Source organism: Pungitius pungitius, chromosome 8 (genome assembly GCF_949316345.1).
Source record: "Pungitius pungitius chromosome 8, fPunPun2.1, whole genome shotgun sequence".
NCBI classification, from domain to species: Eukaryota; Metazoa; Chordata; class Actinopteri; order Perciformes; family Gasterosteidae; genus Pungitius; species Pungitius pungitius.
Window position 1 is genome coordinate 14,588,876 of NC_084907.1, and position 23,200 is coordinate 14,612,075.

The following is a 23,200-nucleotide window of genomic DNA, read 5'->3' on the forward strand; positions in this document are numbered from 1 at the left end:
TTGAGAAATTATTTATTATATAATGTTCATATCATTTAGTTGGTCTTCCATCTGCAACACTAAATATTGACAATGAAAAATGTATAACAATAAAAAATTAAATGATTGACTTTATTTAGATATATAAAAATAGCTGGCTACAACATTTCAATCAAAGCACTCCACAACCTTAAATTATTAGTTTATTCTAACACCTTTAAAAACCCGGCTGCCTGGTCCTTCGGGGTAAAAGTAGTGAGGGTTTGGTGCTTGCTGCTGTTCACTATTTTCCTTTGTTGGCATTGCCAATAAATGAATGGCGTGAGGTTTCTCTTTTGTAAAACCTCTTGCAAGATAAATCACATCTTGTGAGGTTAAGAGTAGACATAAGTATGAATTTCATTTGCCTTTGTTGATATGAATGCCTTGACACAACTGATCATGCATACGCATGCACACTCGGACGGACACTAGCCTACAGAGTTGAGACAGGCAGAAGTTCCTGAATTGCTGATTTTAGGCATGTTTTGTTTCAGAGTATCCTGTGCTGATTTCGTAACAAGGGTGGTTTTTCATGTGACATAATGGACACCAAGTGTTGGGAATTGAACACTGAATGCACCAAGAAATGATCTATTACAAAATATAGTTTATTCCACACATGACATAAATACATAACATACTCTTGTACATTTCTGTTAAAACTTCCTGATACCGATACCAATACCAAAACCTCAGCTTTCGGTATACTTTGGGTATACTGAGTATCAATTCCGGTACCACTGCTTATTGAGCTGTATGTCTCACTGTGTGGATGTGACTGAGAATTTTCTTTTGAAGCAACATCGATCTTGAAATAAACATTGCTTTACTGAATTGTATTCATCAAAATAATGGAATCCAATACCAGATTTGAATACAATATATATTATTGTATTCAAAGATGCATGATTACATCACACATGATATAAATAAATGATATCATACATTTATAACAAGGAAAAGTAACCCAACAGTGACAGAATAATATTATACTGGCTTTACATCAGGCACATTTAAAGCCCAGGAGTTTATTGTTTTACTTGTGACCACCAGGTCCAGAGGCCGGTAAATGGGGCCATAGCCCTGATGAGCAACAAGTGGTAGGCCTGTCGAAATTGACGATTCATGACAGCATAGAGCACAGGGTTGATACAGCTGTTGAGCCAGGTGAGGTTCGCAACAAACATGTGCAGCACCTGAGGGGCGCGGTTTTGTTTGTCGGCTATGTTGAGCAACAGGAAGGGGACAAAGCAGAAGACAAAACATAGAAAAACAGTGAAGCACATGCGTGTCACACGCTTAAATTCGTCATCACCTCCTGAAGTTCCCGAGTGGGAGGAGGGCTTTGCAGTGGTGGTGGGAGCAGGTGTGGCTGAAGGGGATCCTGAGACGATACCAGCGGGGCACTTGATCGCTGATGGATTTGGGGCCACGGCAGACCCCTCGACGAATTCAGAGGAGTTTTCACCACTTATCTCATCCGTATCTTTGGATGGATCCATCTGGCTGCTCATCTCAGTGCTACACGTCTTTGCCGTGCCACTCTCTACACCACTATCGTCAGTCCCTTGTTCTGAAGGAGCTGGTTTCTTTCTGGAAGACCGGCGGCTCGGCCTGTAGCGGAGCAGAGCTTGTGAGGCAACCTTCACACGTCTGTAGATGAGGAAGTAGAAAACACCAACGCAGCCCAAGCCCACAAAAAAGTAGAAGAAGAGCAAGATGGTGCTGTAGGGACGACCCCTGGTGCGGTGGAAGCTGCATGTGCACACTTGCGGCACAAACACATACACAGGCCACAGTGGGCCAAAGCTGGCCAGGCCCAGTGCCCATGTCGAGATCAGGAGTAAAATGAGACCATTGTTGGAGAAGACACGCTCAAACAAGGCCCTTCTTGTGACCAGGAGATATCTGCTCACTGCTACCAGGCAGAGCGTGATAATAGAGACAGAGTTGGAGAGGAAGAGCAGCAGGCCGAAGATACTGCACCAGAGCTGACCGCAGCGCCATCTCAGGTGTAAATAGGAGTCAACGGAGATGGGCTGCAATACGGTGCAGTACAGGAGATCCGCTAGGGCTAAGTTGACGATGAGCACATTGAATCGAGTCCTCAGATGTGGGTCCACGGCGAAGGCCAGAATGGTCATCAGATTGCCCACCGTACCTGTGAGGGTCACGGCACATCCCCACAGCACTGCAAAGTACCGGTAACCAACGACGGAGGGGCTGTAGCAGGAGAAGAGCTCCTCCTGGGTTTGGTTTGTGTAGTTCATCAGCACTCTGTCAACTAAAGGGATTTAGAATAAAGGTTAGCTTCTTCATAATGTGCAGCTGGAAAGTTAAACTGAAAATGAAATCAATGTGAGCCCCGACACCTCTTTGTGTTATTAATAGTGGCACAGTGGTAGTTCACTCACTACTTGCTTTTGGAACAAAGATGTTATATTTATTTTTATCATTCAACATTTTTAAGCTGTTTCTGCCAAGTACAAATGAATCCATTGTTAGTTATTATACGGATAGTCTTACTTTTGCATGTGGATTAGGACTCAAACAATAAACCATTGCATAAAATAATGCATACCTGTAATGTATGTAGCCAAAAATGTAACATTGTTTAATAGATATCCAAGGGATTTCAATGAACGCGTATTTCTTATATTAGATTAAGGCCAATAAAAGACCTGTATTTTCAAACAAAAATCAGGAATTTCTCACCTTAAAATCCCCAAACCTCTCCTGCTATCGTCAGTGATGTGGTGCTCTGAATGTGTGGCTCCCTGCTGATTGTGTTCTCTTTATGTGAGTCCTTCCTCCTTGCTCAAGTTCCCTTTACACAACAAAAGGATACGAGGCAGGGTTTTCCAGCTCATGTTGGAGTTGCGCAAGGGGGATATTGTGTAGTTCCTGGAGAGCTTTCAATTAAATGGAATAACCACATTTGGGTAATCTGTACTTTTTGACATTTATATTTAAGCAATAAGGTACGAGAGGATGTACTTTATTGTCCAATAATGTAACAGTTTGAGGGTGTTCTTACAACATAGTAAGTAATAGCTGCCTTTTAGCACAAAATAGTTGTAGCCACCAAATGTTTTTTTTTATCACATTTCAGTAGTCTACAGAAAAACATCTAGATCAAACAGGTACTGTACATTATGGCTCAATAATGTACACCCCGTGACTCACTCTCAACCAATCCGAACGCTTGCTTCATCAACCCGTATTAGAATACATTAGGTTAGTTATGCATTGCTTATGTTAGTCTCTCACTACATGGGACTGCGAGCATTAGTTCCTGTAGCAAAAATAACATGCAATACAAATATCTTCTGCTGTTGCTGTGATCATACAGTGGGAATTATTATAATTCCCAATTCCCAATATTTGATTGGGATTGAGACTACCAGAGTCTCATGAAATCCTAAGGGACCTACCATCCACACCCAATGGCTTTTTATTTTCTTTTGTATGTGTCATCTTTTATTTTGTTCCGTGGCCTTGAATTTCTTATTTTCATGTCTTCTTTTTTTGCACAATGCACTGATGCGTAAAAACCAAAATGAATTTTTAACCACAAAGGCTTTGATGTTTTGACTCACTTATTACTGTAGGGTAGGGTATTTCAAAAGAGGAAGCAACAATAAACAAACATTACTCACGTTATCACGTTACTAAACTACTAGAAAAATAATCACCAAAATAGAAAGCAACCATGAAGTCAGTTTAATGATGTTATATATGATTTTGTTTTAAGTTAACAATTAGGAAGCCCCAACATGGACGTTTTCTCAATTTTTAAATAAATTACATTTACACCAATGTTTCAATACACTTCTCCTAGGTAACAATTTGTACATTTTTAGACATTTTGTTTTTATTGCAGTTAACAAGAAAGGTTAGTAGGAGTGCTCAAAGTATTGCTAAAGTTTCTCTTTCCTAAAGCGCCCCTTAATGTTTCACTAGCCATTATGACAGTTTTACGGGGAAAGTTTGGGGTGACGTAGGTTCGAGTACACAAGGCAGAGCAGACAAACTAAGTATTTTTTATCTCACTACAAGCCTATATTACCATTTTGTGTTGTTGTTTTTTTTGCATACATCTGTGTATATGTGGTCCTTTTCCTTCTGTAACATATTGCTGGTGTCTAACATCTCAATGTCCTGCACAGTACTTGTATTGGATTGCGATGTCTGTAAAATGATATGTGCAGATAATGCAGAGACCTGCTGCCAGAGTCATCTGTAAATATATTTACCGCTTTGCTCACAGTATGGAAATCATTTCATTCAGTAATATCAGTGGCCTTTCGGGGTGAACGTGGCAAATCATCAGGGGAACTGTACTCAACAGGGGAAATTGGACTTATCTTGACCTTCACTATAAAAGAAGAACACCTTGGGTGCTCACTCCCCTCACTGTATTTCACACTCCAAGTAAACACTGATACTTGCACAATGCACCAGTTAAAATACCCTTTCACAACAAGTCTACATGTTATTCCAATACCAAACTGTGAATGTGGTCGACACAAATCTAAAGCATACCTGGATGTAGTTGGTTCCCTTTTGTTGTTCTTCTTCCTGTTTCATTCTTTCAACAAAAGTAAAAATAGGTCGTTTATGCCAACTGTGAAAATGAACATATAGTACAGAAAAATGTTGACCAGTAACTGTTAAAATGGTGCAGAAAATGCTGGTAACTTTTTTCTCTTAATAGGCCTCCAAAACAAACCATTACAGTGACAGCTACATTGTGGTATCAGCTAACATCAGAGGCATCTGCTATATCTAACCCAGCGGGTGTGTTTTTGATTACATTGAGGCTTTGGATGTAAAATAAATCCTTGCAGAGGGGAACACTTAAAACATAAGAGAGGTAGGGTTTGAGTCAGTAAGCCAGTGGAAACTGGGGAGGATGCAAACATAAAGTCTCTTTGAAATGTCTGAGATGTGTTATCTCTGCTTCTCCCTGTTAACGCAGCAGTAGTGGCCTGCAACCACAGTATGCACCATGAAGAGTCATATGTTTTATTAGGCTATAATAAAACAGCAGCTGAAACCTCAACAGCTGATTGGGCTCTAGATGGCACATGGTTGCAGGCCTCCACTTCACAGTGTGCTTCTTCCTGATTCGTCCTCATTCTCTCATCATCAGTAAGGAGTGAAGAGGATTGGCCCGTGCGGGGTGCGAATGGGACCGGGGGCGGGTCTCAGTAGGCTGAGAGGTGTTCCTTGTAGGAGGTGGTGATGGTGATGGGAGGTTGGGCAAGGAGGACGTAGTGCCAGGTGATTGGAGGATGCCGCAGCGGCCATTGCTGCGGCGACGGCCAAAGGATTTGGTAAAAGTCCGGGCCCCAAATTTTTTGGAAGTTCCTTTGAGATGAATGAAAAAATTAAAGTTGGTTTAATTATGCACGCATTATAATAAAACCTGAATGATTATCATCAGTATCAGATTTATTGGCCATGTATGCTTATGCATAAATGGCATTTCAAATCTGGTTTTGCCTTTACTCTCCACATACTGTAAACAAAGTTGTTTATACAAGTAAACATTTAGGAACTATACAGCATAAATATAAATACATAAACCTAACCTACACAACAAATACAACAGCAGTGAACAAGGAGATGCAGTGTGACGGCCTGTGGGAAGACACGTTTTGGTGCTAGCAGGTTTTGGGGTAGAGTTGGAATAAAGTGGAGAACTATGGTTTACGGAAAAAAGGGAGACAAACTGAGTTTCTACCATGAAGTCTGTGCGCTTCTTGTGCCGACTCAGAAGAGGATTTGGTTTCCCAGCAACTCCATCTCGATGCCTCCGGCTAGATATGTGCTGAAGCACAAAACGGAATAGCAGTGTAAATGGAAATTGAGATCGCTGGAATACTAGAGTCACTTGAAGTCTTAATTTAAGTTGGTTCTCTCACCTGTTTGAGCTGCAGCTCCGAGTTGACTCTGACGTTGCAGATCTCACAATGGAAGGTGCGTTCCTGAGCGTTGGGGTCAGAAGACAGCTCTCCTCCCTGTTCCGGGCTGAGTTTAGGACCGAGACGGGGGTACGCTTTGATGGGTCCCAGTCCACTACGAGCCTCCAGAATGGTTTTGTGTTTGGTACCTGGAATTAACCGTCTGTTGAGATTTTGGTTTTCAACTGCTCTTTCAAAGATTGAAAATTTATTTTGAACCTATAGGTCAAGCAAATACGTTAAATAGAAGTGTCTTTGTGTATTTCTGTAGTTGCATTTACTGCATGCAACAATATTTATTGGCAGTGCTAGAAGCTGAGATCACTTATTGACACCATGCAGCATCTTCATTTGCCAATCCTTCCACTAAGGGGCACCAATGCACCTTCCTTAAAATATAATTGGATGCAGTATACAATGCTTTATTGCGGGAAAGGACACTTTCATATTGTCACGGTTTGGCCTCGCTTCCTGTTTTAGTTTGAAGTTTCATGTCTCTTGTAGTCCTGGGTTAACTTCACTTCCTGCCTTGTCTTGTGATTGCGTGATTGATTCCACCTGTGTCCAATCACCTGCACCTCCCTTGTGTATTTAAGCCCTGTGTGCCTGTTGTCCCTCGTCGCGTCATTGTCTAATGTCCCTCGTCGTTGGAGCACGTCTATGGTTTGTGTCTAATAAAGAGCAATTTGATTGAAGAAACTCTGCGCTTGGGTCCTCACTGCAACCTGCCCCAGCCCGAGTGTGACACATATGTTTATTAAATGAAAAGTGTTCTTCCTGTCACTGCGCCCCAACCTTCTAATCAAAACTAGGTACCATTGATGATGATTACAGATTTTCTCTCTAAATCCCTTCACCCCAAAAACTAATAAAACAGATTAATTTCACTGATATCATTAATTCAGCACAATCAGTTGTTGTGGCTCCAGCTGCTGTTTCATTATAGCCATATAAAAATAGTTATCCTTCCACTAAGTGGCACCATTGCAACATCTTTAAGATGCAGATCAAATGCATAATTTTTAAAGATCACACTTCGGTGTTTTATGAAGTTACTTTTAAGAGTGCATGCTACATAATGTTGTTTCTGAGGGTTTATTTCTCTTTGCGATAGGAAATACTCTGAGGTGAGATGGACCTACAAATACGTGCACTCCCATAAAGCCATGTTTGGGTTGACCCACCTTTGTTATGTGCCTCCAGTTGTGAGCGGGAGTTAACAGCCACTTTGCACAGGGAACAGTAGAGAAGTTTCTTTGATTTCTCTTCCTCTGATTCTCCTGAAGAAGGGCTGGGTGCTGGGGACGGGTTCTCAGGAAGACCAGCCGCTGCTGGATCTGCAGGGTGGGTGCCAAGGGCCCCGGGTGCGGAGGGAGAGGATGGCAAAGGTGTGCTGACAGAAGTGAAGAAGGGACATTCTGCGTCTGAGCTCAGTGGGGGGGTCAACGGTGACTTGATCGAGTTAGGACAGGATTGGGTGTCATCTGTAAAAAGCACAACGTTTTCAAGTTAGTGAATCATTTGTGAAAAGGCAGCCAAATGATGAACTCTTCAACCCAGAGGATTATTGTTCAACTTGAAATAGCACTGCATAAGGACATCCTTGGATCTGTATGGAGCACAGAAATTTACCTGGTTGTTAGAATATCAATCTTATTTTTTTCTGGTGATCATGTTTGCAGGTTTTAAAAGAACTTGCATTATAATCACATTTCTGAGGAGAAACCTGCGCACCTGCACACGGCCCTTTGATTAGTTTCTATCCAATCACTTTACACAACAGATGTGTTGCGCAAACCGTTGGATTTTGTGACAGATGTTGGACATCACGGGTGATGCTCACCCTGCTTGTTCGGATCAGGCTGAGGGCTGGATGGCGAGGGGCCTGTTGGGGAGGGCGAAGCAGTAGGGGGAGTCGGCTGCTTGTCACCCTCGTGGAGACGAGCTGTTTTGGATGTCTCGATCCCCTTCACCCTCCGAGCGTGGCGGTTCCCCTTGTAGTGGGCCTCAGCCTGGCTCTGGCAAAATACCAAGACATATTGGAGGTTCACATGAACGCGTGGATTGTATTACGCATAGATTAATATGTTCTCCTGCGTAAGTACATTTAAAATGTTAAAGCATATTTGGACACGTTGCATTTTCAGTGCATTACAGTCTATTGAGCCGCTGGTCTGCAGGTCTGATGCGCCGATGAGGCTGTAAGGGAAGATTAGTCCTTAGAATATTCTCCTCTTCTTTCACTACTTGTGTAATCACTGAACTAGCCCGCTGAGCTGAAGGTGATTATTGAGTGTGCGATTATCTAAAATGGACCGGAGGGCAGTGGGAAACTAGTGTCAGGTGACAGTCAGCTGCCGGGAGAAGAAAATGGAGCAAATTAAAAGAACAGCAGAACAGAAGAACATACGTGTGTGTTTGACTTCTTGTCCTTGAATGATTGCACTTAAAAGGATCAGTTTAAAGTCAGTAAATAGGAAAAAACGAAGAGAGTGAACCTTTCAGTAAATCTTAGGCTATAGAATTCAGGTAACGGTCGACAGGGTTTGTGTTTAATTCATGATCTACAATCTTCGTAAAAATTCAATCCTATTTTTTATACTTCTATTACTCCCTAACAATATAATATAATATAATAAACATTATATTTCCACTCTGTAAATCCATCATTGTTAACATTGGTATTAGACTTATATTATACGGTGCAGAAACATCAAATGCAGAACCAACACTAAGTGATACTATGCTTGAAAATCAGAGTTACCCTTGGAATTAAAGAAAAGGAGGAGTTGCAGTTCCTGTCAGTAATACAATATTGTGTGTGGATAGACCTGCTAGAATTATTTCACTATGTCAATAACAAGAATGAAAGACCTGCATGAGGCACGTGACTGGTAAGCTCTATGAGTTTGGGATGCTTCACTAAGGCAAAGGGACACGGGGAGGTGTCCGCCATGTCTCTGTAAGCCTGAAGTATTAACTGCCAATGCTAGTTACCCATATAGCCCTCATCCTGATTGGCGATGACAGAAAAGCAGATATAGCTCTGCCTGTGTAACCCGACTCCTCTGACTGCTGCAACCCAAAGCCTTGCAATTAGACAAGGAGATGAAGCCCTGCGACTCCACAGACAAATGTCAGCAGAGAGCTCACACATTTAATGCTCCTTTTTCCCTTGGCATATTTCCCTCTCCCTGACTGCAACTCTCTGACTGATATCTCTCTGCTTGAGCTTTAGCATAGTCACTTTTCTTTGACCTCTGACCTTCCGTGTCAGATCTTAAGAAATCAATGACGGTGTTCCTTCAATTCATATATTAAATGCTTGACAGCCCAGGAGATGGAGATGGGGCGGTATGCAGCAGAAACAATTGGACGTAAAAGAGATTAACCCATCAGATCTTGAGGAGAGTGAAGAATGATAAAATATAAATTATGTTGGCATAGTAGGTATTAATAAACTTATAGAAGCTGCAACATAGCCTATGGAACAGGGAATTAAGGTGAATAAAGAATGAATGGAAATGGAATTTAAGAGGGACAAAATGAGAGCATGTGAATGTCCCTGAAATCCTTTTTCTCTCTAAGCAGGATGTGTTTTGATGTTTTATCTCTAAAGCAATACAGGGACAAAAAGAAGTGAGACTGGGTCTAGGAAATCTACTGTACGCGGTACTGGCAGCAGTGACAGGAAGAGCGGATGGCAGGAAGCAGGAGATGTGGAGAGGAGGAGAAGGGACAGATGATACTGTATTCGCAACAGAGGGGGGGGAGTAGAAAAATAAAAAAATGAAAATGATGAGCAGACGGATACATGACTGAAACAAGTTTTGGTTTTGGCCTGAGATGAACACAAAGAGAAATAGATAGCGAGAGAAAGAGAGAGTTAGAGAGAGAGAGAGAGAGAGAGAGAGAGCGAGAGGGAAAGGTGTCCAGCATGGTACTGCAGTGGTGACGATGGCTAATGCAGCATGGTGTGACGTCAGCCTTGCAGCAGTGCTGAGCGAAACACTTGCAGGCTAATCTGTCCTCTGTGGCCAGAAATGAATTGCGTTGTTATGATTGCCACATGTGCGGCGGCTACAGCACAGCAGTGAGAAGAACCTTGGTCTGAAGGGTTCACTATCAATCAATCAGCCTCACTTCACTGTCTAAGTACTCAAGAACTCCCATTCATCCTCCGGCTCCCTCGCACAGAAACACAAAAGAGAAATGTTGGTATTATTAATGTACTCTGGGTTTCAAATGACCCGAAGAAGACTTGAGGAAACCTAATGAGTGCCTAATGAGAGCAAACTGCAAGTACTGCAAGCAGAGTATTCCTTCATTATTAAAGAATGTCCAGCGTGCTTTAAGCTCCCAGTCTCTCAGGTTACTGTGTGAAGTGCTGTAGAGCCGCAGCAGAGCAGATGCACACAAGGCTCGCGGCTAAAACAGCAGGCACAACAAACAGGTGGCTCAGGATAGGACATCCCACTGCACCTCACAGACGTGACGCACCAGCACTCTCATGCATGCATGCACATGCACGTTCACATTTACTCAAACGGTGTGTAAGTATGGACATGCTGTAAGCAGCTACCACTCGTGTTCATGTGTTCCAATGCTCATGTAGACCATGTGGGAACATGCAAGTGTGAGCGGGGAAGATATAATTAGTTAAACAAGTTTCACAGGCCTCCCTCCTGGCATGTGTCCTTTATACGCCGTTGCATTTGGAGTAGAGGTATTTAGCGCTTCATTACTGGAACGCTTATTTTTAGCCAAGCTTGCATGTCGGGTATGTGTTTGATTTCTACTCTCTTTACTACTACTGTAGGTCAAAAATATCAGGATTTGTTCTTTGTAAAAACCAACCGTCGAACGCAGAAAGTTAGCTGGATGCTCTGGGAATTTGTCGGATAGTGTCAAAATTGTTGTGGTCTGTTTTCTTGTGGTATAATTTAAGAGGATACGCTGTTTTTCCTGTCGCTGAGCACAACATCCAGCAGCTGGGTTCTGGATGTCCACATTATGAGCTATTTGCTTTTCAACTTCAGTTAACACTACTGCCTCTTTAAAAGGGACGTTCAAGTCGTTCATCTAGAGTTTCGTAACTTCATAACTTTTTTACTTAGGTCCCTTTGCCTCATGTCGGCGTAGTGCCGTCCGTAAAGAGTGAAATGCAAAAAATGCGCTTAAGCACCAGCTTTAAGGTGGTTTTGAGGACAAGTGTATGTTGTTCATCCCTTACATCTATCTCACACGCATCCATTAAAATGGATTTTAGACACTCGTTATACTCTCCAGAAATATACTTGATTGATACACAGTACAGACCGACAAAATATCTGCACACTTGAAAGAAACAGGCTTGATGTCCTTCCAGTTGGTTTTCTGACACAGCCGACCCATAATGTTTTCATCGTGGAAATGCAGAAGGACATCCAAAATACTGCTGCAGAGTAAAATTAAGATGGCTGGGATTTTTTCTCTTTCCCCCCACCCGTCTTCCTTGACAGGCTGAAATTGGAGTTGAGAAACTGTGAAGTTTTCACCTGCTCCAGCTGTAAAGTCAATCAGCAACTGACTTGGGCTCCAGCCAGTTGGCTTTTTAGGTCATGATTTAATTTGTCCAGAGTGCAGGTGTACGGCTCTGTGAAGGCTTCACTGCTAAGGTCCCCCTCCCCGAATGGTTTCTACACTACTTTTTTTTTCATATACTCATTTCCAGCCTGCAACTGTTGTTTTTAAGAGCTGAAATTACCAAAAATGTGGGTATTCCGTCAATATAAGAAGTTTATCCATTAATTCCAATAACATTTGGAAAGTCGAGCTGTAATTATTATTTTATCCCATTTATGTGTGCAGGGAAAAAATAGGAAGTTGAATCTCTCAGCTGGAGAACGACTTGGTGCATAGTCAAGTATTAACCAAGCACGCCTTTCATGATGTGCTTAGTGTGTGCTGCGTGTAGTATATTGGTTAGCTGGATATGCTAACACTGCAGCCAACATTTGGCAGACAGACACACTTTAATTCATTTCTTACACTTTTTATGCATCTGCGGATCCTTCATCTGAAGTGTTTATGGGCGCATACCTCTGAGTTGAAGCGTATTTGACAGACGTTACAAGAGATGATCGGTCGCTTTGTCTTCACCATAGGCGGCCCGAAGGTGTGCGTCATCACAGCTTTCTGGACGGGGTCCATCTGCGGATAGACAACCCAGAGGTCACATCAAAGATTCAGCAGGGGAACCTCAGGGGAGTATTTCCGATGTCCTCCTAACAGCAGTCCAGGTGATTGTGGATGAGAGAGAAAGGGGTGAAAGGAAAGGTGCTGGTGAATGACAGGTGGAGCCGCTGGAGGTGGAGAGAGTTGGGAGATAAAAAAGAGCAGAAGAGTGAAATGAAGAGGGAGCGGTAATTGATGTGAACAGGGGGAGGGGGGGGGCTGTTTTCACAGCAGCAGCTGGAGTTCTTGGGAGCCGTTCAAACGCCTTAATTCATGACGGGGTAAGAAGGGCCTAATTACAGAGCCCCAATCTAAAAGAAAAAAGAATTTGTGTGTTCTACAAAGTTTTTATTTTTGTAACATAATACCACTTTTTTCTGCCAAGCTTCTTGATAGGAGATACAAATGTATTTTAGATAAGAAGGGCCGTTACGGCCTTTTTACAAGAAAAGCAATCAAATTTTCTGAGGATTCTTTAAATAAATAGTAACTATGTATATATAGATGTAGATTTACTTGTATATGTGCACACCCACACACACATTTAAATATCTGACTCAGGTCATTCGAAAAATGTTATCAAAAATAAAGAAACAAGCTTGTGTTTCTCAGATCAAGCATAGATGTCCGCCCTATCATGAAATCGTAACCGCCTCGTTTTAGACGGCTTGAATGGGCTCGTGTGAGCTTTTTGGCCCATTTGTCCGGGTTCAACAACCACAGCGCTGGGTGTTGCCCTCATTAAGTAGCCAAAAGCACACTGCGGTTTTGCTCTGCCTCTTTTCTTCTGCTCAGACTGTGAGCGGCTGCTGCCAAATGAGAGACTGTTTACACTCTCAAGCTCCAGGCACCAGGGGAAATAGTAGGATTGGTCTGGAAACTTAACCCTGTTTGTATTTTTAGAATTTAACGTTCTCCTGTCTCAAACTTCTTCATCTATTTTTTCTGTTTTTTGTGTGGAGACCTGAGCCATTTACAACGAAGCCAGGTTTTCTTTGTCTTAGACGATGGGTACGAGGTGCCCTGGTTATCGGCTTGGAGTTCTATAGACTTTGTGAAACCGTAATTGCATGTCCTTATAACTAATAACCAATATAATGGTAATGCTCAACAAGCTTCCATCTAGGGTAAATTATTGATCTGTGTCACTCATAGGTTTGCTATTGATTTAACAAGTGAGGTGTATCCAAAGGAATTGATCAGTGAAACAAGCTTTTTAGCTGATTTTTATCCATAACCTGGAAAATAAACTGGTCCGGGACCATGTCAGCTCTATGAGAGGAGAGCTCATTTCATGGGAACGAAAAGTCTGGTTGTGGGTTTGAGCATGACAGTTTGTGTGTGTATGTGTATCAAAGTGAATTATTATGTGTGTCATGGGTGCCAACAAGCTGGGTTAAAACAAAAAACCCTCCATCATGAAACGCACACCTTTTATTAGCGTCTCCGTGTGCCTCATTGTGTGTTTTTTGCTGCCATTTACCACCTGTTCTCATCACGATCTCTTCTGTCCCTACTGTAATGACCTCATTAACCTGTCTCTGAGAGAGAGAGAGGTAATAATGATACGTCATCCTGATTAAAAATGTCTTGACTTCGACCGTGCGTGTGTGTCTGTGTGGGTGTAAGCCTTGCTTGTGCGTAACGTTTACTGTTTACAAAATCACCGGTGATCTGGCTTTCATAAGTCAGTGCCCAGCCTCTTATTGACATCACCGCACGTCACTGATGAGTGGACATACTCAAGGTCCAGGGTAGACGATCTGTGCGAGGGTAATATTGCCTGGGCGCATGAAGATGAGCTTAATGATACTGTGTTTGTATGTGTGGTGCTTCCCTGTTTGTCGCCATACTGACCTTCACATGAAACCCAATATCGAAATGAGAAGGAGCCACAGAAAACGCTGACTGTGGAGCATTCAGCCCTGCGCCTGTTATGCGATTGATTAGCTGTAACTCATTTTAATGCAATAAAACACTTGCCTCTGCATTTTCTCAATTGTGCTGAAACTCACTCAGCCAAATAAAGAGTAAACAGCTGTCAATGTATAATTTTTGGATTAAGCAGAATAAATCCTCAACGCTTTAAAGCCTGAAGACAACTCTCCAATAGCGCAATTCCAGCTCTCTATTAAGTGAAACAAGTCTAGAACACATCACAGACGCCATTTGTGCACGTGTGTGTGCGCGCAGGTTGGCCTGTCGGGACTCACTGTATTAAAGTTGTGGAAGAGTCCAATGCCGGCCCGGTGAGGCGACTCCAGGGGGAACTGGAGGAAGGGCTTCATGTCCAGCGGGGTCGGCATGATAGAGGGGCTCCTGAAGAAGGCAGGGACCGGCCCCGGGCGGTTTACACTTCCTGTTGTACAAGCAAAGGTGGGGAAGAGATTATAAAAATGAAAAGAGCATAAGTCCCTATAATTGATACATCTAATCCAGCGTTCTAATTTATAGATGATAGTGATTTGTATCCCAAATAGAAGTCATCACACAGGTTCTGTTAGTTTCAAGATGATAACTCCTACAACATTTAATGATAATTTGGATTCTTGAAATCTGCCTCGCCTACCTCTAAAGGTCACTAATTAACATGTTATATATTGTTTGTTTATTGTGTACTGAAGTTAATGGTCTGAAATCGATATAAACAGTTCACTAAAAGTTTGAGTAGTTTAGGACTATTTAGGACTTTAGACCTTCCTTCCTCAAGGTCGTTGACCCGTCATTTCTCCGTACCCTCCCTTACCTTTTGACATTTTGTCTCAACCATTTTTTGGCATTTTTTTTAAAGCTACATAAAAATGAGGCATCAAGCATAAAGGAAAGGGGTCTATAGATTTTATTGGGTGTTATCCAGTGTCAAATTAAGGAAAATAAGACGGTGTGCCTATCCACCTGTATTGTGGGCCAGTCATAAAAGAAAGACGAAATGCCAAAGACAAAGTTCACCCTTGGTAAAAAAGACCAAAATGTCAAACTTTTATGTTTAAATGTATAATATTTACTGGCTGTAAAACCAGCTCAAATTGAAAGAGCATTAAAATGAAATACTCACTGGTTTCTCAATCTGAACCCTCACCTTTGGCATAATTTACCCACATCGAGCCCCAATATCTACACACTCCTCTCCCCTCTCCGCCTCGCTTTTCTCCCAGCAGTAGCTCAACAGTGGTGAATGCCTTCACTTGAGGAGTCTTGTGTGATGGGCAGGGGGGCTAAGCTCCTTAAGCCTCGCAGCTGGGGTGCTGCAGATATACGCCTTTTCTCCATTTTTCCCTCTGTCTCTCTCTCGCCAAGCACTGCTTTCTATCCCCATTTCATGGTCCCTTATTCCGTCTGCCTGCCTCTGTATCCCACATCTGGGCTTCTCCTCACTCCAGCACCAGCTCTTCTTGCTGTTAAGTTCCATCCTCCTCCTCCTCCTCTTTCTGTTTTGCTCTCTACACTCCACTCCGCTTCCTGTAGTCATTCTATTTAGCATAAAGAAAACAGCGGGATGTTTTAGAGAATGTGTATAATCTTTTCTTTTGAGATTATATACAATTGGCATCGTCTACTGCCAACGCTTTGTGATGACTACTTAACAATTCGGTTACATTTGAAAAAGAAAAACTGGTCACTTGTCAATACAAGGGAAGAAAAGGCTATTTTGGTAACAGCAGAGGAGGCTCCTTTCACTGACAGCAGGGGAGACGTAAAGAATCTGCCTTCAGGATCAAAAATAGATGGAGGGGAAAGTCTCTCCTTCTGGCACTCCCCTTAGTCCTTGGGAGTCTGTGGCAGCTGAAGCTCAACTCTCATCTCTGTGTGGTTGCTTTTGCATATGCTGCTTGGGAATTAAGGAGTTCAGATTGTAGAAGGTAAACAAGGTGTAAATGTGGAGGTCATGGTTTCGATATTCTTCAGACATGCCATGAGGTCAACAGCTCACGTGGCGGACGTGATCACGTCTGTAAACCAACCACAGAGAGGTTCATGCTGAGTAAAAAATCCAACCCAACATATGAACATGCATGAACATGTATTTAACACCGGCACTCGCCCTATTTTGAGGCTAATTTTCTGCACAACCGTACAGCAGCTTGATGCTGTGTGAGTGCAGCAGCAGCAGCCCCTTGACCTACCCTCCCCCTGAGTGATTTCCAATGACATCAGATAAGTGTACGCCACAACTCCTCTACAGCGACCACGCCGGGAGGCTGCGCATTGATTGGACACATTCTGAGGAACGTTGTAGTGTTGAAGTGATGCCAAACTCTATAAATTCAGGCCTCTCCATCTATTGCTCCCTCTCTTCACTGGAACGAACTGACAGTCTCACCCAGCCCCAAATCTTACAGACTTTTTTTTCTAATGCAAATGTTTAGGCGAGAAAAAGATCAATGCACGTGTAATAGCTTATTGAATTTTGGTGTGGAGAGGTGTTTGGACAGAAATGAAGAGATTGAGAGAAGGAAAAAAACAACAACAACAACCAGGGAAAGAATCTTATCGTCACAGTAGATTTCACAAACCCCGGCGTGTGCACAGGCATGCACGCACCAATGTGCTGTGACTAAGGCCTCTCAAATTGGCAATTCATTTAGCCAATTTCGGTTTAATGATCACAGAGGTAAGGCCAATGTCAGTCACGTCGCTCAAGCCGCTCTGTATTCCCTGTGTGCCTCCATGTTTGTGCTCCATGATGGGACAAGAGACTGGGTGACATGCTGTCTAACAGAATAATGTCTGACAGGAGGCAGAAGCACTGCAGGGTCCAACCAAAAAAAGAGAAATAAAAAGGGAGAAACGCAGCCACCTTTGGTTCCACGTCCACACTCCACCAAGACATAATGCCAACCGCCTCACATCTGCATCTAAATGGGCTGCAGTGCACGCGAGACTCTGAAATGAGCTTCATCTGCCACTGTGTGGTATTTCGTGAACAAGGCAATGTGAAAAAAAAGTTCATTAACATTTGGTAGCAGATGACACCATTAGTATGTTAACGACCGTCATCTGTTCATCAAATGATTCAAGACATCAAATGAATCAAATGATTCAGGACATCTATTTGTTGATTTGTGGCATTTTGGTATCAGGGGACCGTATAACAAGTTCTCTGCGAAATATCATTTGAAATAATTTGTTTCATCAGCTCTCTTGTTTGTGTAAATGTATTGCAGCTGTGTAGGTTCTAACCTGTAAAGAAATAGAATGCTCACTTTGTCGTGATTGCAGGAGGGAAGAAAGCTCTGTCTTTGTGTCGCATACTGCTGGTGTGAAGAACTGAGCATGAAATCCAATTTACTGCAGCTCAGCTTACCCTCAAGTCAAAGGCAGCTATTTCAACAAAAGCCGAGGACAGGCGACAATACACTCACACACACACACACACACACACACACACACACGCACACACACACACACACACCAATGTTCGTAGTTTGAATAAACAATGCTGTAAAAGGAGCACCTTATAGGTTTAACACTGATTAATGTGTCTGTGTGAGATGTGGACAGTGAGGAGAGAACACAGGGAGGAGGAGAGGGGGCTTCAGGGGGAAGAGAACACAGTTGATTTCAGTTTGCACTTTGTTTTAATGATAGATGTTCTGCGCCCCGGCGGCCAGGCTTACACGCCGTCTCCTAAAGAAATCTCAGAAGTCCTCTTTTACTAAAAATGTTTTTATGCTTTGCTCTCGACATCGGCTGGCTCCATGCTCTGATTTTATGCCAAATTTGCAATTAATGAAGAATTAGGTGTAATATGTAATGATGGTAGTACATTGCTTTTTGTGACTGTTAACAGCTCATTTATTTCTGAAGAATCTGTTCGTCTTCATCTATCCTCAGAGGAAGATTATGATACCTTACAAAGAGGTTTGGACAAGGAAATGGAGATAGTGCACAAAGGGAAGTTTGAAAGGAAATGATGGCAGTGGTGCTCAGTGGATCAAGTCCATTGAGCGAGGAAAAGCGTTCTGGCCGAGGGGGTAGGTGAGTTGGCAAGGGAAGGAAAGCATGGAGGCGGGGGAGGGAGCCGCATGTTTTGAGGTGAGTCCAAGGTGACCACAGGAGGTAAAGAGCCATATTAACCTGCAGGTTATTGCACAGAAAAAATGCCATCTGTCAACTAAAGAAAAACAGTTGTACTCGACACAGTTCAAACTGTACTATGTTTTTGTGTACATTGTCAAAACAGTGGAAACAGTCCATTCATTGCAATGCTTTTAAGGATTAACCTTTGGCTTTGGATGTTACACAGCATGGACAATTTGGGGATGTTTTGGTGCCCTCCATGTGGGTCGTCTACATGTCATGTCTTGATTGTAACATATACAAAATCATGATGGTTGGTTTGTTTTTACACAATTTACAGTAAAATCTCAGTTTCCCTTTCTCTACCTCCACCCCTCCCTTCCTCCACCCCAAATGAACTATAAACTCAAACATAACATTTTCAAGTCACGCAGATACGCCTCAGTTCATGCAGCCGAGACTTTTCATTTCTTAGGGCCTACTTGCTTCTTTCCATGAGCATAATATGTAGTCATGCCACGTCTAAATTTAGCCCCGCGCTCTGACTATCCTCAAGGACGTGTGTTGCTGTATGTCTTGTTTTCGAAAGCTGTTTGAAAGATAGCTTACTTTGTCTCGATCCACACTGACTAATCATCATGATCAATACTCACATTGCTAAAAATAAGAAGCTCAACACAAATTTCCCTTCAAGCTGGATAAAGGACAGTAGATATTAAAGATTTAATACTTACAGTATTTTTATGTATGAGCACAGTTAGATTGACATAATAAATTTGCTCCTTTGAGTTGTGGGTAGTTGGGTAAATGTCAACAGGCCGCAGAGCTTTGTTTCATAAAGATTGTGAATATCGGCCTGTAAGTCAGACTTCACCCTGTTGCGGAGGCACCTGGCTCCCATTACTGTCTAGTCATGATTCAGCACAGTTTGAGGCAAAAGGAAGAGCGCCAACACATGAGGTCACGCAGAGCAAATTAAAAACCATTAAATGACCCTCCATGTCAACATGGCCGCCATTATCCTGTGTTTCAAACCATTTACACACCTGCTGGGCGCTGGCAGAACACACCATCAGATACAGAGCTACAGAAACCCGAGCATGTAAAGTACACAAGCAAGCACACAGAGGCAAAATGTGCAAAAGGGAGAACACACTTACAGAACAATGGCATCAGAGGTACGGAAGCCAGGTGCATGTCCTTGTAATTGTAAACAATAGACAGCAGACAAACGCAGTTTGCACTCCATCTTCAATAGACAGAAAAATGGAAATAGAACAAAAAGAGATTCTGTGCAGCCGATCTACATTTAGCATATTGTTTTTTTCTGCAGAAACTGAAATTACAGGCTTCGTTTTGGGAGCTGATTGGAGTCTGAAGGCAGTGGTTTTAAGCTATAGCTTGGTCTTGGGTTATGCGGCGTGTGAGTAAGGCTGGTGGCCTCTGCAGCTGCGGTCTGCAAACCCACGGAACAACAAAGAGACTTTATGCCCAGTCTGTGTGCCTTCTGGACATTTTTGACATCCTTGAAACCGTAAATTACACAAGCGTTTTTGCAGCAGGTTTCAAAGCCTTCTAATTGTATAATTACGGTCAGGAAGTCCTCTAAACTAAATGACAAATGAAGCTTAGGCAAAAATTGAGGCAAGAAGACTGGACAGGCTGTGCTGTTCCCTGGGGGCCTCCTCTCTCTGGGGGCGGGGGCGGGTAGCACCAGTCAACCAGACGTGGGTGCAGTTACCGTAAACCAACTGCAAACGTTAAAAACTCTTCTCCTCTGTGTTCCTCCCAAAGGGGGGGATATGCCTCTTCTCGACTCGGCATCTCGGGTTGCTGGTCTATCCTACAGCAGGATGGAGTCCAAGCCCCAAACAACACTGCAATATAAATATTTATGCCTGTTTTATAATAAAGCATTGTTCAAATTTCAACAAATCTCTCCGGATTGAAATATGTTTTAGCCATTGGCTTCCAAAATAAGAGTTTTGTATTTCATACAGAACTGTTTTAATGGATGTGACCTTAACCTTGTTGTTAATAATAGGATCAGAATGCTCATATGTTTAGTGCTACTAGGGACATAAGTCAAGGGTCCACCAGTAAAATATATCAACTTTCTTAGTACCCAGAGAACAACTTTGATTATTCCCTCACTTTTAAACAAAATGTTTTCTGGAGGAAAATGTCTCAACGTTTGGCTGACTTTTCACCATCCTGGCCCCTTAGGATGAGTTGTGATAACTTTGGCGATGATTGGGCTGGCCCTGAGTAACAGTACACTACATCTTGTAGCCGGCACATGACCTGACCAACTGCAAATCACAGTGTTTCACAACTTCAAAGGGAATGACGACGGCTTCCTGATAGTATCATCTATCCAAGGTGCTTTTTTTCCCCGTCCATCCACCCAATAATACGATTTTGGGGTATAAATAACAGTCAATTGTCCTTGTGTATTGAACAGATAATAGTCACAGTCTTTTTTAATGTGACGTAAATAAGCAGGTTGCTATGAAAAAAAAACACATGAAAAAATGCTCCATATTTTGAGGACAGGCTGTATAAGATACACATACTATTATTATAGAGTTATTTTACCTTCTTTCTTACTGGTTTGTGCATTAGTTTCCTTCTTCACAGACATGAAATACGTCTCAGTTTGTCAAATGTCAATACTTTTCATCCCTCACTGAATTGCCTTGATTCAAAGGTCAAGTTGTTTATCAAAGACAACATGCACCTGTGATTCCTTTGGAGGACATTGATGAGTGGGGAGATTCTGTGCGTATGGATTGCCTCATACTGGTTGACTGAACACTGATGCAAGCCATGGATGTTCTTTCATAGTGCTGAGTGAGGTCTTTGCGTCAGACTAGAAGAAGCTTTGGCCCATTTTTTAAATAAATAAAGACCTCAAACCTCTATGTCTGAAAAATTCATCATTGAAATCGCTAAGTCACTGGACTGCGTTCCAAACTGTTCTGCACTGAGGGAGGCGAGTCTGTTTTAGCACATTTCTTTCATACACCAATGCTGATTGTGTCGACATGTTTGAATTTATCTTTTCATTAAAGCGATGAAGTATTTAGATGTAGGAGGAAAGTGAGATCTTTCTGGTGATGGACAGACAGAGAGTAGATTTGTTTTACTCAATCTTTTCCTTTGCCTTTTATGGACACTATTTTGGTTCGTGGACTCACTCTATTTCAGTGAAAGGAATATTATACAGTGCAAAAAACCCTATCGCCCAATGCTGACGTGATCTTGTGTCAGTGTGCATGCAGAGTTAAGGCTTCAGCTCTGGGGAGGGATTACCACAAGCTCGGATTCACACTCGGATCACAGGACGAGTCGAGCAGGGGTGAGAACAAGCAAACAAAAGTAGTAGTCAAATATGTAGTTAACACCGATGTTCCTTGAACAAGGTTATTATAATTAATCAAATACGAGACCAAAAGACAGAGTTGATCATCATGAATTGTCAAAATGTGGAAACTTAAAGTGTTAAAGATTTTCGTAACCTAAAGAATGTACGTTTTAGGGATTTTTCATATAATCCACTACAGGATGCGCACGTTATTCGGTTAGTTATGCAATGATGTCCTTTTGTGTCATTCATTCAATAACACCGAACACACGTTCATTTTTGAGGTGAACCTCATTATGCTTGAGTTAAGATAATGCTTGAGTACTTAAATTGTAGCAGCATTAATATTTTAACTAAAATGTTTGTTTATGTTTTTGAACCCATAAAAGTAAATTATAAGGAAGTATTTGATATACGATAAGATTACAGCCTTTGAACTAATCTGTCTATTTTGCATTTCTTTTAATGCTATTTTGTGCATGAACTCTACAGACAGTGCACATGCGTATATTGCAATAGTGATGAGTGCAGCATTCATGATAACAGACATGAATAGGAATGACACTTTATGCGGTCAACAGAAGGGCAATCCCTTCATCGGTCTGTTGTTTTTTAGTTATGACTATGTGATGAAGCAAATGCACCATCTAAGACGCATCGAAGTCGGTGACAGCAGCGCACTCAGCCAAAAGTGTGTGGCAGAGATGAGTGATCACCTTGGCAGAAGAGGAAAGTAACAGGAAAACAAACAAACAAATCCATCGGATTAATAAAAGCAAAGAGAGAAAGAATTGCTGATTCAGTCTTACCCAAGATCATCCTGTAGATGTCCACCGTCAACTTCTCTTTCACACGTTATGTTCTTGCTTGACTCTTCCTCGATCAGCTACGGATGAGACTCAAACCTGAAGCATCCAGTTCTCTCGCTCTCAAAAATCAGAGTGGGACAAAAAAACACATCCCAACACCACAACCTTCACTTTGCATCCCTACGCTGTGATCCTTCCGTTCCCCTCGTCCACACGAGAAGCGTCTCCTTCAGATCTCAGCACGCGTCTGTTGCTCAGCCAGCTGTTGCCAGAGGAGGAGCACAACAGCAGCCCCAACTGCAACACAACACGCACTCAATTTACTGCAAGGAAGCCTGTAATATATTCACGTTTACATATTCCCTCCAGCAGGAAGAACACCAGAAAATACAGCTGAGATGGAGCGCTTCCTCACTGAATGAACCTCTGCACCACAGCCTCTCTCTCTCTCTCTCTCTCTCTCTGTCTCTGTCTAGCTCTCTCTCATATTTTGGGGTTGGTATAACCTAAAGGCACCTTGCATTCCTGAGCCGCGATTGGCCGAAGGCTCAGCCAATGAGAGCGATCGGTGCAGAGCATTTTCTTGGGGTGTTTGAATGAGGAGGAGTGATGATGCTGCTGTCGATCATGCTGTCCCTCTCCCTCTGTTACCCTTTTTTCTGCTGTTTACAATTTATGTCCCCCCCCCCCTCTCATGTCTCTCCTTGTCTCACTCTGCGCCATGCCTCACACCAGCATCTGAAACCCGTCTGGCCTTTCAACATACCCCACCGCCCCCCATGTGAGGCTGAATATCT

General features: G+C 42.5%; 2 protein-coding genes across 2 annotated transcripts; both read right to left on the reverse strand.

Moving 5' to 3' along the window:
* Positions 1-303: 303 nt before the first annotated feature.
* Positions 304-3,595, reverse strand: gpr84 (G protein-coupled receptor 84). Its single transcript, XM_037490226.2, has 2 exons — positions 2,737-3,595; positions 304-2,305 (listed from the first exon to the last, which is right to left on the reverse strand). The coding sequence occupies exon 2, from the start codon at positions 2,289-2,291 to the stop codon at positions 1,050-1,052; it is 1,242 nt and encodes a 413-aa protein (XP_037346123.2). The 5' UTR covers positions 2,292-2,305; positions 2,737-3,595; the 3' UTR covers positions 304-1,049.
* A 126-nt stretch (positions 3,596-3,721) lies between these two features.
* LOC119229652 (zinc finger protein 385A-like) lies at positions 3,722-22,861 on the reverse strand. The gene is made up of 8 exons (XM_037490228.2): positions 22,404-22,861; positions 14,420-14,565; positions 12,072-12,182; positions 7,834-8,008; positions 7,175-7,474; positions 5,952-6,139; positions 5,771-5,857; positions 3,722-5,394 (listed from the first exon to the last, which is right to left on the reverse strand). Exons 1-8 carry the CDS (start codon positions 22,411-22,413, stop codon positions 5,173-5,175), a joined length of 1,239 nt encoding a protein of 412 aa, XP_037346125.2. The 5' UTR covers positions 22,414-22,861; the 3' UTR covers positions 3,722-5,172.
* Positions 22,862-23,200: the final 339 nt, after the last annotated feature.

Excerpts from the sequence above, each read along its gene's own strand:
- gpr84 (XM_037490226.2), bottom strand. The coding sequence starts at position 2,291 with ATGAACTACACAAACCAAACCCAGGAGGAGCTCTTCTCCTGCTACAGC.
- LOC119229652 (XM_037490228.2), bottom strand. Across the intron at positions 7,475-7,833 it reads GCCTGATCCGAACAAGCAGG|ATGACACCCAATCCTGTCCT; the intron begins GTGAGCATCACC and ends TGCTTTTTACAG. Across the intron at positions 6,140-7,174 it reads ACTGGAGGCACATAACAAAG|GTACCAAACACAAAACCATT; the intron begins GTGGGTCAACCC and ends GGTTAATTCCAG.